Below are 15,830 nucleotides of genomic sequence, written 5' to 3'. Positions count from 1 at the left end.
CCCAACCGAACCTGAATAAATGTTTCTGTGAGAGATACGAAAACTATAAACACAGCAGGATTAAGCCATTAGGAACAGTAAATAATAAAAAAAGATCAATACCTTTTTTTTAAGTTCTTCCAGAGACAGATGGTCTGTCTGAAGGCCTAAATGGTCGTGCTCTCCTAAACAGATACTCATATAAGATGTTTGATCTCCACAGAAAGATAACGTTTCATCTGCCAAAATAGCCAAGGACAGACATTACTTCAGAAACTCCATTCTCAGGAAAACACAGCACAAAATGCACTGGACTTTTCAAATAAGGGCCTTCCAGTAATTCTGTGGGGGGCCAGTTAGAATGTTTCATTCCCAAAATAAGCTTTCTGTTTAATTGAAAAAAAAAAAAATTGTCCTCATATTTCTTTGTGCTTCTGTCACACAGACATGCTGCATTTTCTGTGGCTGTATTTTCTGTGGTTATCAGCACGAGTTGTGAATGTAATTCTGAATTATAATTTACATATTTAGCATTACAATTAGAAATAATTTTGGGGAAGGATAAGTTAGGCATGAATAGTTACTCTATTTTAACCATAGTTTTATGAGCACAAACTCAAGGTCTCAAGACAAAAAGCCAGGTTAGACAAAGTTAATGAACTTATTTTGCTTTGGGGTCAAAAGAATGCAGTAATTGGATTGAAAATAGTTACTTATTCACTGCCTCAGAAACTGCAGGAATTATTTATGTTTCAATAAACACCTGTTTATTTACAATATAAATGACAGGCAATTCTATAAATAAATCTCATTAGATAGGGAGAAAGCATAACTAAATTAGGACAAAGAAGAGACATGCAAATCCTGCTCCCAGCTCTGACACTGATCCCGTGGCTGCTGCAAGGACCCAAAAGCCACAAATCATCACTAATTTTTCATCTTTTATTCCCACCAGCCTCACCCTCAACACAACAACTCCTGAGAACCCTGGAGTATCCACAAGACCCCTTGGCCCACCCTGGTTGTTGATTATCTCTGGGCTTTTGAGGCTGGAAACTCTGAAACAGCTGAAGTTTACCTTTTGTCACTTATCAGAGCTGTCAAGTGATGCTAAAATTGAAGATCTAAGTTGAAAGGGGAAGTGAACAGGCTTTACTGTTATTTATATATCCCCTACGGGATAAAACAGAAACATCTTGTACATATGCAGTAAACTATTTAATGATACCCACTTATATTATTCTTTTCTATATCTAAGAATATACTAAAAACACCTCCCAAGACATACAGCAAAAAAGCCAGAAGCTAAGTTATATTTAAAAGCTCCACCTTTTCTGAATTACTAAGTAACAAAACTTCTGGGTATTTTTTTTTTTTTTTTTCTTTCTCTGGAAATACTTCTGTTAGGAGGAGGTTACCAGTGCCTGAGCCACAAGCTCTTTGGGAAGTAATTACACCCCATGGTCAGAAAACGATCCCATGGACTGACTGACTCCAAGCCAGGAACCTCTGACCTTTGTGGCAAACAGTAAATTCTGTGGGTACAAAGCTGCAGGCAGCATGAAATGATCCCTGCAGAAGAACTGCCACAGAATGAAAGAGAGAAATTGTCCATCTGTATGTGCCCTGATTGCTCCAAGACATTCTGTTACAAATCCACCAAATCATCCGCAGTATAAAAAGGCAAAAAGAAATCTTTCACACCTTTCAAAAAGAAATCTTTTCACACCTTTTTACTCTCAAATATTTTTTCTCCATGCCAGCAAACTGACTGTAATAAAACCATTTTCCTTTCGTGCAAGAGGAGGGTTGGTCTGGGCACGGATACAAACCTTGGCGGTTTTTCATGTCCTTAATCTGATCTTGTAAGATCTTCTGGAGATTCCTGTTACCTAAAACATCTTCTTCCAGTTGTTTCCTCAATGTGAAAATGTTGTTCAGTTCCACCTGCAAGCTATTTATACTGGGATAAAAAAAAAAAAGGGACAAATAAATGTCTGAGATGCAAGTCAAAACATTTTGGTGTGCACTGGTGTTTTCTCCACCCAGGCTCGCACCAGGAGCTCATTTCCCATTCCCCATGGCTGGGTTTCATCCCACACTTCCATCATTCTGATGCACAAGCACAAACAAATCCCCACACAGAAAGAGATTAAATGTTTACACACACAGCCTTTTCCTGCTCTTTTGGGCTGTGCTGCCTAAGTCAGCTTCCCCATGACAGAGCTCTTCTACCAACCTCCTTCTGAGCAGTTCTTTTTAAGGAAAATCTAAATCACTAACTTCTAAAAAGTATGCCAGAAAAATATCATTATCACATATTGCTGATGGCTTTGTGTATTCCATTATGTGGTGACCATGGAAACTTTGTTCCCTTGCCACAGAGCTACACAAGATAATCTAATGCTGCACTTAGGAAAAATATCAAAAGATCTTATTTCATTGAAAACAGGACACAGACAGAACTAACTGTTTTATTTCTTCATTTATCCACAGACTGTAAAAAGACTTCCTGAGTTCCTCCCAATTGTCTCAATTACCACAGTAGGGCATAAATGTCCAAACTTAAAATCTATAACTTGTCAAGGTGAATTAATTTTTTTAAGCAACTTTGCTACTGAAGCTCTTCAGCATCAGTTGCTCCTCAGGCCCCAGAATCAGCTGCCCCTTGCTACATCTTCCCCACATCAACTACCTCAACAAGGCAGCTCTGATCAATCTGTAAAAAACACTTAAATGCTGAAAATAAACCAACCTGAAACTGTAAGAAAACGAAATAAATTTGATTTAATAAAAAATAAATAAGAGGGTGTTACTGAACTCTTTGTATTATTTATTTTCGCATTTACTTCACTTAGTGTTTTAAGATAAATTAAGCTGCTGCAGCATTTCCAAGCCACTGCACTGAATGGCAGAGAATTCAGGGATCTTTAAAAAGATTTCAATCCACCCGATGGGAGACTGTACGGGAACACAGAGCACATCATACTTGCATGAGAATAACAGAGTATTGCAGATGCACATTAATTAAAAGGCTACATGTATGCTCAGTCTGCCTCCCGACAAGTGTGCTGTTGCCAGGGGTTCCTGCACAAGAAACTACTGCTTTAACCAATTCTTCCTCATGCAAGAGCTTCTTTGAAGAAAGAGATCTTTTAAATGCTCAGCAAAAAAAAAGATTAAGAGTAAAACCAAATCAACACATGACTAGGAGCCAGGTAAGCACATTTTGTCCTTTTCAAGAGTTAAAGATTTTATAAGAGCAAGCACTGATTCCCCTCTTGGAGAGAGCAGGAATGTCTTGGTCCTGACATCCAGTAGCTCATTCTGAAAAATAACCACCCGGGTTGCTCAAAATAAATAATGCCTAAAAGATGTCAGCAAGAAAACAGATGTTTGCCCAAAATCCATGTCACTGCTGATGGCAATTAAACCCAGCTTCCTCATCTGTGTACCTGCAGGGCTTGTTTACCCATTCCCCAGAAGTTTGGGATTCACGTCCTGATGAAGTTTCCAGCACGTTTCAGCCCCTAAAACTGGGAGATGGAGGACTGAGAGCAGCTCCAAGCCCCAGCTCACTGTGCATCCTCTGCTGCTGTGGCACAACAGGCACTGACTGCTCCATGCATTCCAAAATCCCACATCAGGGAAGCAGGACTATTGACACCCAATCCTACAGCAGTTCATCGCAAAAGCCCAGTGATTACACCTGCAGTTCTGAGTTTCCCCATTTGAAAGGCAGCCTAAGGAAAGCCAGTTTCAAAGCCACACTGCTTTGTTGTCACTGCCACACAGAATGTGGAGCCTCTCCTTGCCCACTGTCAGGTCCCACTCCTCATAGGAAATCAGAAATAATCTCCATAATCTGACTGCTAGCATTATTTTTCATTAGTATTTTTTTCAGTACCTAAAGCAGATCCTGAGCTGTGGCCAAGCACAAGCTGGCGTTGCTGCTAAGTGCTTAACTCACACACAGATCTCATCTACTCTAGTGCTATTTCTCTTTATGGCTTCCAAACTACAGTGGTCTATAAACCAATTGCAAAATATAAATAAGCATTCCCCCAAAGCTGGCAGGTATAAGCCATTGCTTTCAGAAGCTGGCTGTCAAATGTTTTAAATACTTCATTACGAAGTTTGCAATTATAACAGTAGTTTTTTAATAAAATATTTAAATTTCATTTGTCTACAGACTAAGAATTTTCTTTATTTTATCATAATGTCTCCTCCTCAACTGCCAAGCAATAACAGGACACAGAGTAGGCTGCAGATTTCTTTCTAAATTGTTGTGTTGCTTGATTTTAAAAGGTTAAAAACCACTTGCTCCTGCCGCCTTTTTCAATGCTTTACACTGAAAGTGTGCTATGCAAACTTCATTTATTCTGTTTAACCTTCACCCAAATCTTGCATATCTATATCCTCACCAAAATTTTTTTAAGTGTCACTTTTAAGATAAGCTTTATCTGTATTTTAGGAGTAAACAATGGCAAATTGTACAGTGCCCAAAAGTTCACTGCAATTTGGTTTTACTCCCACACGTCAAAACACAAGACCTAAGTATGGAAAATCCAGCTGCTTACTTTGGTACCTAAATGGAAACAGAGCTCATTTGAGATTCCAATCTAAAAGGAAACATTTTCAGAAACATTTAAGTAATTTGGATAATAGAAACTCACTCACATAAATATTTCTCTTCAGAGACTACTTGAGTACCAGAGTTTATAAACAAGTGGCCAGAACAAACTAATCTCCAGTAAAGCTGCACATTTTTTGCACAGCTTCTGTCTTTTGCCCTGTGAGTTCAGATTATCCCCCAAAAACAGAAGCACTTACCTATCTGACTCCTTGAAGGTCTTCACCAGTGTAGAATAAATATTCTGTTCTTTCCTTAAAGCAAGGATCAGCTTCTCATACTCAGCTTCTTTATTTTCCTAAATTAAAAGAAGGGCATATTGTGCTTACAAGGCAGTTTTCATGCCTATGACCATGTGTGTGCTGATGGCCTGAAGCATTTGTGAAAGAAGCTGAAATCTCAGTTTTGTGAGCAGCATCACCAATGCCCAACACGGATCTGAGAACCATCCACTGTCCTGAGATCCAGCTGTTCTTGGAGGAGGCAAAGGCTGCTCCACTGTGCACCTACCCTGAGTGAATCCCACACCTGAACAGTGCTTCAGCGTTCCTCTCACACCCTCACAAGTTCCCCCCGTCCCCAATGAAAGCATCCTCGCTCCCAAAGTTCCAACAACCAGGAACAAGCTGCCAGGCAGCTGTTCCAGAGGAGGGGAAGGGTGGGAAGGAGAGAAAACAAGCCAAAGCTCCAAGCACACGTTTTAGAACAATTCCCCTTTGTGTTATGGATAAAGTTTGCTTTTTTGGCATGAGGAGATCCAGCAAATTCTGTTCCACCTCTGAACAACAAGGTTATACTGAGCCCTGAATAAAGGATGAACGTATCAGACACTCCATAAGTCAGTTTTCTGCACACTACAAGCTGCTGCTTCATTCCTGTGAGGAAAAGAAAATGGTTTACCTGCAGTCTTGCTCAAAGAAAGGATGATATTATTATTATTATAAGAACAAACACAAACTCTTAGGGTACATTCTCAGTAAGGAACCACTAATTTCCCCAGACTTTTTCACTCCAAAACAACCAGACAGTCACTTTTTCAGCAGGAAGCAAAAAATGCAGCTATTTAATGGAGTATTTTCTTGCACTTACTATGTAAAAGAATCTCAGATATCAGTCACTTCCAAAGAGAAAATAACTGGAATATTACAGCAAATTTAGGTGTATTAATATCGGACACAAATACTGCCTCTGCTAAAGAATTTTTGGTTCTCTCAGTTTTCTATTTTGGCTGAAAACTGAAAGGAGGAACAAAAAAGGTGCCACAGCTGAGGGAGAATTTCAGCTAAGGGAACTCTTAAGAGAAATCATTAGTGAACAGATCATTAACAAGGAAGAAACCTACACCCAGGAGTTTTAAGCAGCTGTTATTATTCCAACTGCAATTCCTAAGGAGGAAATTGCAACCAAAAAAACAAAAATTCAGCTACAACAGAATCTCGTTAATTCACACTAAAGATGCAAAGACTGCTAATTTGAACAAATCAGCGTTCTGCAAAGTAAACAGCACAAAAGCAAGGACAACCGGTGTTTACTTTTAATTATTTACACTCTTAACTTCACAATATGCCAGCAAATTTGTTAAATAATATTTTGCAAGTGTAATCAAGCTGTGATCAGACGACTCCAGCTAAGGCAACCTGCCTGGCAGGTCCTGCTGCAGCTTCTGATGCTCCAGAGCCTTTGAAGAGGTGACCTTGCCTTTGGACACGTGCTCCACGTTCAGCTGCCATCTAAAGGCTGCATCTAGGAGACATTTCCAAGTTCTAGTGCAATTTAGACATTAAATACTATTCTGTATCAAAGTGCAAAATCCTGAGCTTCACATAGGATTTATTATCTAGATGAGCAGTGGAGGAGCTCCCAGCAAAGCTGCTGACTGAGCACGGAGAAACACAAAAACAGATGGAGGTGGGTGATCCAGAGGCCAGTAATAAAATAATCTCATGAAAAAAAAATGTTTAAAAGTACATCTTGCAGCCTGAATTAAGGAGGCTTGTCAGTGTGCTAGAATCTTAGCCTTTCAAGAACAGTTATTAATATGAAATACATGGGTTGTAATTTAAGTTGGAAAAGTCTGATCATAAATACTGATCAATGACGTAGGAAGCAACAGGAAAAAAATAATCTTTTCACTTCATTTAGCTGTTTCACAGTCTGTTAAAAGTTCGAGTGAACTCCTCCATATGTCTGACACAAACCTTGCAATTATTACTGAAGACACTCCAGAACTCTATCCTAATTAAAGCTCTTTCTGAAGCCCTGGCAGAGCAATGTCATTGTGCAGAGCGAGGGAGCACAAACGAGGGAAGGAACGGCTGCTGCACGAACAGAGCAGTGCCACACACAAACCCTGCTCCACTTCCCCTGCTCCTTTTGGGATTCACATGTGGAGCTCTCCATTTGTACCAAAACCTCAGCAAGCTCAGGAAATCCTCCCAACTCCTTCTGCGTAACCGGAGACACGAGCCGTCTCTTAATTCCAAATGTCACAGGCTACACACGAATTATTAAATTCTAAATTCAACTACCTAGGTAAAGGTTAGCAAAATCACGAGGAAGCATTCCTGATTTTTTCAGAATCTTTCACGAATAATAAGGATGAGAAGATGCAGCATGAACATCCTTTTTTTTTTTTTTTTTTTGTACATTATTACTGTCATTTCTAAATAACGCGTAGGAGTGAATTACTTCAATCAACTCCCCGACGGTACACAAAACATAAGGCAGCTCTGTAACTTAAATAGACTGTAATGCTGTGGGAGTTAATGAAACATTAAACCTCTTGACACATGGTGTGAGGGAAAATGTGTTAGAGGAGATAGCTGCAAGACATCCAGGACCATACTGCAGCGAAAGATTTATATTCCCATGAAAGGAGGCAATCTAATACGTTAAAGTCTATATTTGAGTCTGAAATACTATTGCTAAGCAGCAGTGGTGGAAAACATAACTTATTTCCATTAAAGGTTCCTTAGATTGTAAGCAATGACAGTGAAAGGTTTATACCTCTGCAATAAATAACTTATTGGCAATGTCACAAGAATATCCTGTTGCCTCACTGAATGTTCTCGTGCTTCCAACAACCCTCAGGATCATTTCAAAATCTCTGAAGGTTAAAGGACAAATGACTGAGAGAAGAATATTAGCTATGCCTCCTCACTGATCCATCCATCCATCTTCACTAGAATCTGGTAACTTCTTCTAACTTCTAAATTCCTTGTCTGTAAAACACATTTAACTCTGAGACGCCAGAGATACCAGAGTCAGAAGATGTCAGACTGCCCTCATTATCAACGCCCTCGCTCACCCTCTCTAGACCATGACAGTGGCCCAAACATCCAAACTCCAAAATTAGAATCTGTAATTTATCCTTCCTGGCCACACCAAGGCATCCAGCAGTGCTTTGGGTGTTGGCTACTTTAAAATTTATCATTATATTAAAATAAAGTACAAAGATATGCTGGAAGAGAGAAAAGTTCTGCATCTCTCCAATCAATTTCTTCAACTTTAAAAGATCAGGGAGGCTGAAGAGCCTGGTTTCTGTCCCCTCTGGTGGGGAGGATCCAGCTGTGGGTTCGTTGAGAGTGGATGCAGCACCGAGAAGTCATCCCAGAGTGCCAGGCAGCCAATGAGAGCAGAGCTCTGGATAATCTGTGTCCAAAACCTGGCGATTAACATGCCCAAGTGGGTCCTTACAGGGGATCCGTGACACCGAGGCTCAGCCCGAGGACAATGGGCTGTGATTAGCTATTGTTCAGTCTCCCAGGGCACCAGCAGCAGAGAATGGGCTGTGATTAGAAGGTGGCTCTGGGTGATTACCGTGCACTGCCTGCCACTGCTCCTGCCCCTGGTTATCCACCTGAACCCCGTGAGGGCTACACAGGCAACTCGGTGTTTGATTTCCATTAATTCCCTGTCATTTTCCATCCCGAGTCCCTTTGTGCCAGAAGTTCCGTGCATGCACTGCAGTTTGTTGTGCAGAGGTGGAAATTCTCCCCAGCCTTTCCCGGACCATTCTCCCTGTCTGCACGTTCACATATACTGGGATAAACCCTCACTGCTACCCAGGCACTGGGCTGCAGCTCCTTTGCTCGGAGCTGGTCACACAACCAGCACTCCACACGTCCTTGTCTCTCCCATGGTTAATTATAATCACATTCATCATCTCACCACCAGACTGTTCAGACCCAAAACACGGCACTTATGTTTCCTTTGCCATTGGCTCCCTTTATTTTGAATTTCCTTGAAAAAGTCTTGTTAATGACTGACATATTATTAAAAGAAATGAAAAAGCTTTCTCCACCATTACTGTGTACCAGTCTAATTATTTTTACTTTGCCTGATGCTTTTAGAAACCTCGACACACCAGGCTGCAAACAACACAAAGAGACAAGAAATGTACCTTCAATAGCAGCTTGTTTGTTCAATAATCTGTACACCGTGATGCACTGATGGAGTCAGGGAGTGATTCAAAAATTTACCAGTACCTGACTTCTTTTTGCTAGAACAGAATGGAGGGTAAGGAGAGAAGGAAGTACTTCTAAAACTAAAATTTTGAATTTTGACCTCTGACTTCAGGTACAGGTCTTTTCAATTCATGGCATCAAATAAGATAATGAGCATATATTGCTCCTCCTTTTTAAATATGCATATATATGTTTCTGTACAAGTTCTTCTCTGCTTTAAAGCAGTTCTCTTCTTGCCCTGGACATATTTTCACGCCTACCTGTATTTATCCTCAAATTCTATTTATCTCCTGTGGTCACCAGCTCGGTGCAATCTTTCCCCTCATCTATCCAACGTACACAAACTCTTCTCTGCACTTCTCTCCTGAAATGCAGATATCCTCCCACTCAGTGAATTATGTCTGCCCTAACCACCAAAAAACCTCCATCTCTTTATGGCAGGCAAAACATCTTACATGCTTTCTCCAAGCAGGGAATTTAGTGATGCCATATAAATTCATCAGAGCACAACACATGAATTACAACATATACCAGTCCACAGCTTTGAAGCCAAAGTCAAAATTTTCTTCAATTTGAAGTCAAGGCACTTATCTGCAAATGATCAGTTATACCAAACTCACCTCCAGCTCTCTGACTATCTTGGTAATTGACTGTTGAGTCTGTGCAGCACATTTCTCCTTTACTAAGCCCTCAATTTTCAGTTCGAGTTCTTCATTAGCTCTTAGAAGGTTCTTGCACTTATTCTGAAGCTCCTGCAGTTCCGCATCCTTTTCTTTAACTGTTCCACCAAGCCTCTAAAAAAAAGAAAACAGGCAGTTTTACAAAATTTACTCTAATTTTAAATTGCAAAATACAAAACCTAAAACAGAATTCAGGAGAATATCCAAGGATGACCTGGAACACGTTATTTACACACTCTGCAAAAAGAGCTCAATTTAAGGCACCAGAAGCAAAACCAAATGATACACAGCAGTTTTCCCCACCTCTGCAACCTTTTCAGTATTAAAAAAGGAAGTCAAGGCATGCACCTTTGTCTCCAGGTACAGAGCAACTCCAGCTCTCTGCATTGCTGGCTGAATACCATCACTATTTGTTTTATTCTGTGTGAAAACTGAGCAGGGGCCTGTTAGCATTCAGGCAGGAACCTTCTCATATAGGTCATCTGGGGCTCCCAGAAAAGAGGATAAAATATTTCAGTATCTATACCTATTCCTCAGCTTCCACTTTCTGCACAATAAACTGAAAATCATCAGCACTTCAGAGCTTTTACAACAGTGACAATCCTACATAAGTATTAGTAAAGCTTTCTTCCCCCTCTGTCCACACGCTTCACAAAACCCTAACAAGAAATCCTGGTGAATGCCACACTCTCTGTAATTATAGGTCTGTTCTGCAAATACAGTGTTATGAGAAGTGAAGGATTATCATCAAAATCAACAATAACTCCAAATACAAACGTGATTTTGTAATAATCCCCCATACAAACTCAAATGATAACTTTCCTTTTTTCATTTCAGAGTAAGTCTACCTACCTCAAGCAGCAGATCCTTGTGATTGACACTGTCTGTCAGCTGCCTTATAACAAGTTCTTGGCTCTGCAGCTTCTGATTGCTTTCACTCAAAAGAATATTGTAATGGTGTTCAACTGCTTTTTCTTTCTCAGTCATTTCACCATGTAATTTCTCTAGTTGATTTCTAAGGTCCTACAAAAAAAACGAAACTGAATATGCAGCAAATCAACTTTAAAGAAAGTTTAAGACTAACAACCCACATAATCACTGAAGAATGTACTGAAGCCACTTTCTCTTGGCATCAAAGAATACAATTAAAGAAAGAACAACTTTCAGATAAGATGTCAGTATTTTCTTCCAAAAATCTAGGTTGTTGTTTAAATGCTTTTCATATAGAATGGCTGGGCTCCAAGGCTGTTGGGAATATTATGCACATAGATGCTGTCAGAATGAACATTCACTTCTGAGTCAATTTACTCCCTGGCTGGAAATAAGAGAAAATTGCTTACAGGTGATTCAGTTTGTCATTTGCCTTTTTTCTCATCACACCATGAAAAATTGTTGCACACTGGTTACTTTGGCATCAAACAAAAGGTCAAGAAATGTTAAAACTTTCTTATTTTGACAAGAACACAAACTTCAAATGACCAACCAGGTCAGCCTCATGATCAGAAGGGATGAACAAAACTTGATCTTTACTCTGGCTCTGTTAATTACTTCCTGCAGCTCCAAGATTAGCTGCATTATCTCCACATCTTAGCTTCCCATCAGAGAAACGTGTGCTCCTTGTCCATTCTCCCCCTAAACCACAGGAACAATTTCTTTCAACGGCTTCTACACAGCAGCAAGTCCCAAGGACTCCAAGATCTGTTAGGACCAACATGGAATGCTGCCATGGAAGAGCAGCAGCTCCTGGACTGCACCACAGTCACAGCTCTGCTCTGCAACCCTACACTGTCCCACTCCAGCTGAAAATCCACCTCTGAAAACACAGCTCTCGATGGGGCTTCAAAGTCTGGCCACTTGACAAAGCCTTGGGTTCCAAGAAATAACAGCAAACAATCCCTAATCCTTGCATTCTGCTAGGAACCAGGACAATCACTGCATCTATGTGAATAAATGGGATTGTTAGCATGGAATTTACAGTCAGCTCACAGTTAGAGTGGAAATTATTTAAGAGCACAGAACAATTTCCAACATGGCTTCTTTGTCCTTCCACCTCCTCTCCCACCACTGTTTTGTGTCACTTCCGACATTTTTGCTGGTTTGTTGGGAAGTTTCAACACTGTCAGGTGAAGGAGGCAAGGCTTGCACAGACACCAGCCTCATTTTATAAACTTTTCCTCTGCCTCTACTGCACAGATTGTGCGGAAAAAAGAGGTAGAAACTTGTAACACAGGAGCTGTTGTCTAAAATTAAACAATTAAAACTTACAGGAGACTTCATACTACCTAAACTTCTGTTCAGACCCAAAGAACCAGGTAACACGGCCTACATCTTCAAATAAATATTTTCTATTTATTCCCCAAAAGGGCCCATTTCTGAAGTAGCATGAGCCCTTTAAATAGTTTGCACATATGGTAGTCACCTATAAACTTTACTTTTACCTCCATGGGGATTTAAAATTTAATAGTTGTTTCTTAGTCTTAAGTCCAAAGAAATAGCACTAGTGACATTTTAATTGCAGTCTCTTTACAAACTGTTTTATGTCCTTCTCTTGGCTTAATTACCTTGCTTCATGCAAGTTCACATCAAATCTTTAACATCACTTTATTACTTCAGTGGTTTATTTCTGTTTATTTTGCACATTAAATGCAAAATGTCATTTACAAAGCTTCTTGGTTTACCTTCTTCATTTTAGCTTCATCCCTAGACTTCAGCTAAGAAACACCTAACAGCTCCCAAAACCCCCTCAAACGTTATTCAAAGAATGATTACACCTCGACCTTCAGTTCTACAAACTAACTCTTTTCAGGAGCAAAAGAACTCCTTGCTTGACTAAAAAAACTGAAGAACAGCAGAATCAGGTCCAAGTTTTGTCTAGATACCCAAACTCTCCAATATGTTCCTGTTTTTCCCGAACTGCTGCCTATAAATACAAACTGCAGTGGGAAGCAGTGCAAGCTCTGATAATTGCAAAGGCTTTTGGCTCCAAGTTCTGGAGCTCTTCAAGTGGGTCACGTTAAGCTTTATTCCCACACAGCCCTGGAATTGGAAGCCAAGGATCAACAGCAGTGTTATCACATTCCCCGTGCTGCAAAGGTCACTCCTTGGGTTTTTTTTAATGTTATTTTTGTACTCTCACATTACTGAGCGGCTTTAACCGACACATCACCTGTAATTAAACTTCAGAGGACTTTTCATCTGGCCTGTAACTTCAAGTGACCAACACTGTGACTCTCAATGAAAACCATAAGCCGTGACAGACACGCAGAGCTGGAAAGAAGCTGCTGCAACAAGTGTTCTCCACCTGTTATCTCAGTCCTGCTGGTGCACAGGTGCAGAAACCAAGTTTCTGCCTTAAAACAGCCAAACTGTGTAATGGCCAGGTTTATGGACAGAGCTGGACTGACAAGGGATGCAACTGTGGAGGAAGTAAAAGTGCCTGTGTGCGATTTGCAATTTGCACGTAACTTTGCCTTTACTATTTCTGCCCCCAGAACTCCCTAAATCCTTCCCAAGGCAAGCTAAAGGTGAGACTGAAAATTACCCTCTTTGCATGAGCTGGAATTCGGTAACACACCAAACTATCCATCACTGTAGCAGGTTCCTTGAACTCATTGACCACTCAAATTGTCTGGGAGAAAATCTATTGGTTTCTATACATTGACTTGCAAGGGTAATATAGTACCTACAGCTCTCAGAGCATAAACTTTGCAATTCTCTCTGCCAACCTTTTCCCCAAGAGATTTTCCTATGATTAATGATAGCTGAACTAAGAAAAATGAACGTGAAACACTGTAATATAGAAGACCGGAGCAGATGCCTCCCCCTCCTTGTCAGATGAAAACCAGTTTGGTGAATAATTAAGTTATGAAGCTCCAAAACCTTCCTCTCAGGCTAAGCTACAGGTAGGAAGACTAAATAATACATTCTGCCTAATGAGTTGTTCTGCATTTCCCCAACCAACTGATCAAATATGAATATCTAGTAAATACACTTTAAACTGTCTACATTTAGGCCTGGAGAGACAATGGATATGTGAAGTGTTTAATCATGTAAATTTGAACAAACTTCTCAAGGAAGAAGCACTCCATCCCTGCTACAGGCACAGTAACATGATAGCCATGAACAACATCCAGGATGAGATGTTTATTCCTCACCAACAGTGTGTAAAAATAAAAGTCCAAAGTTTCTTGTTCCAAAGACCTTTAAGTGATGTTTAACAGCATCTTGACAGTGATGCTTAACAGCAGCTTTTGGAAAGCACAGAACTGAAAGAGCTTTTAAAAGCTCCAGGACAGTAATGCCCAATTCGTGTCCACACAAGATGGGTTTACAGCAGGCCAAGAAATACATTTTAAGGGGGTTGTTTGTTGGAGTGTTTGGGGGGTTTTTTTCAGTGAATATATGCAAAAATCAGCATTACCTCAATTGCAATATATGGAAAGTCACTGCAAATTTCCCTGTGAATGAGTGAAGAGCTAGGGCAGCAGTTCGTTACAGAAATTGACAGCGTTCTCTACAGTTTGTACACTTTTTTGCTAACTTTATTCTAACAAAATAGAAACACTGATAAATAGGCATCTTGGAGCATAAATAGAACTGAGTTTTTAAGGCTGCCTCATAAAAAAGTTTGCAGCAGCTCACCGAAGCAGTTTCCTATTTGTCAAAGAGCAAAATCTCACAGCATATTGTTTAACTCCCACATATCTACTACTTAATGGGCAACACTTCACAGGCAATGTGGTTCTATCCAATGTACTTGCAGCTCCAAAATTGAAGCAGCTGTTCTGCAAGGAGTAGGAAATAGGTTAGGGATATAATTTTTATAAGACTGCTCATCTTTTGGCAGGAATGCTTTTCCCCAAGGTGCTCATCATTTACATGAAGAACTTGGACATAATGGAGTCAAATAGGGCTTCTGTAATCCAGCTAACTTTGAATCCCCTGGCACTTCCCTACTCACTCCTATTTTTCCTATCTTTCCTGTACAGTTATATCCTAGCTGCCCTGAAAGATGAAAAAAAAAAAAAAAATCTGAATAGAGAAGACAGTTAAATATAAAATACTTCAAATCAATAAATGTTCTTTGCGGCTGCTTTACTGACAGCAGCGATCTGTTCTCGCTCTCCTTAACCTCAACGCCCCGAAGAAATCTCAAAGCACACCAAAGATAGAGATTTTGTGATGGCAGCCAAACCACAGTTGACAATCAAACAAAAATGCGTTAAATTGGGAGTAGGAGGGGGAGAGGAACTGAATTTATTTGTAGGTAAAGAGACCCCTCTGCTGGATTTAAGGAATAGTGCAGGAGCAGCAGCTTCCACATTTCCCTGCTTTATTGAGGTCCTTATTTAATAATGGAACCAAAACATCTAGTGAATAAAGGCAGGCTCATTAAATCTTTTATGTAATTTAATATAGCAGGAGACTAATCCCTAACTGAGGAGGATCAGTCGCTGGATGCAAGCAGGACTCTGCTCATTATGCAAAGGCTGCTCTCGTGGAAGCAATGGTGGGAAGACTTTAGCAAAATCCACATGACAAAGCATTCAGGTGAGAAGTGGTTTGTGTCAAAGCCTCAGCAGAAGGTGCATCCTTTTCCCAAATGCAGAAAAGGAGAAACCTGGTCATTCCCTTTGTTGCATCAGCTGTGAGTGCTGGGAGCAGGAGAGCTCGTCTGAATGCCCAGAGCAAGGTAAAAACCCTCAAGAGAATATGAAGCAGCAGAATTAATGAACAGCACCTCATTTTTTCTGTTAAACTGTGATCAATTAATCCTGTGCTTTGGGTCTTATACAAGCAGAAGTTATTTAATACACAGTGATCCTGCTAGGAGAGCAGAGAGCAGGCTGAGGTTTGGCTCCAGGTCACAATTAGAAGGAAGTTTAGGTAGTGAAATTTAAGATAATCTATAGACATGCAACAAGAAAAATATGGCAGAAACGTAAACATAAATCATCATGCACGTTCAAATTCTCCCATCAGAAAAACTGGAATCAACAGTAATCATTTACCACTTTTAAAGGTTAATGCTGTTTGGTTTTTTTCCTAGGACCTAACAAACAAAATTATATT

At 40.1% G+C, this 15,830-nt stretch overlaps 1 protein-coding gene across 1 annotated transcript in view; it reads right to left on the bottom strand.

Annotated features, from left to right (window-relative positions):
• CDK5RAP2 (CDK5 regulatory subunit associated protein 2) overlaps positions 1-15,830 on the bottom strand; it is a 68,581-nt gene that overhangs the window by 39,539 nt on the left and 13,212 nt on the right. Inside the window, exons 13-17 of the mRNA XM_040083252.1 lie at positions 10,611-10,781; positions 9,699-9,872; positions 4,813-4,910; positions 1,812-1,942; positions 103-218 (exon numbers count right to left, since the gene is read on the bottom strand). Of these exons, the coding sequence (XP_039939186.1) occupies positions 103-218; positions 1,812-1,942; positions 4,813-4,910; positions 9,699-9,872; positions 10,611-10,781 (690 nt within the window). The remainder of the gene's footprint in view (positions 1-102; positions 219-1,811; positions 1,943-4,812; positions 4,911-9,698; positions 9,873-10,610; positions 10,782-15,830) is intronic.

The sequence above is a fragment of the Hirundo rustica genome, chromosome 20 (genome assembly GCF_015227805.2).
Source record: "Hirundo rustica isolate bHirRus1 chromosome 20, bHirRus1.pri.v3, whole genome shotgun sequence".
NCBI classification, from domain to species: Eukaryota; Metazoa; Chordata; class Aves; order Passeriformes; family Hirundinidae; genus Hirundo; species Hirundo rustica.
Note: the sequence above shows the minus strand (reverse complement) of the source record. Positions and strands in the feature narration are given on the sequence as shown.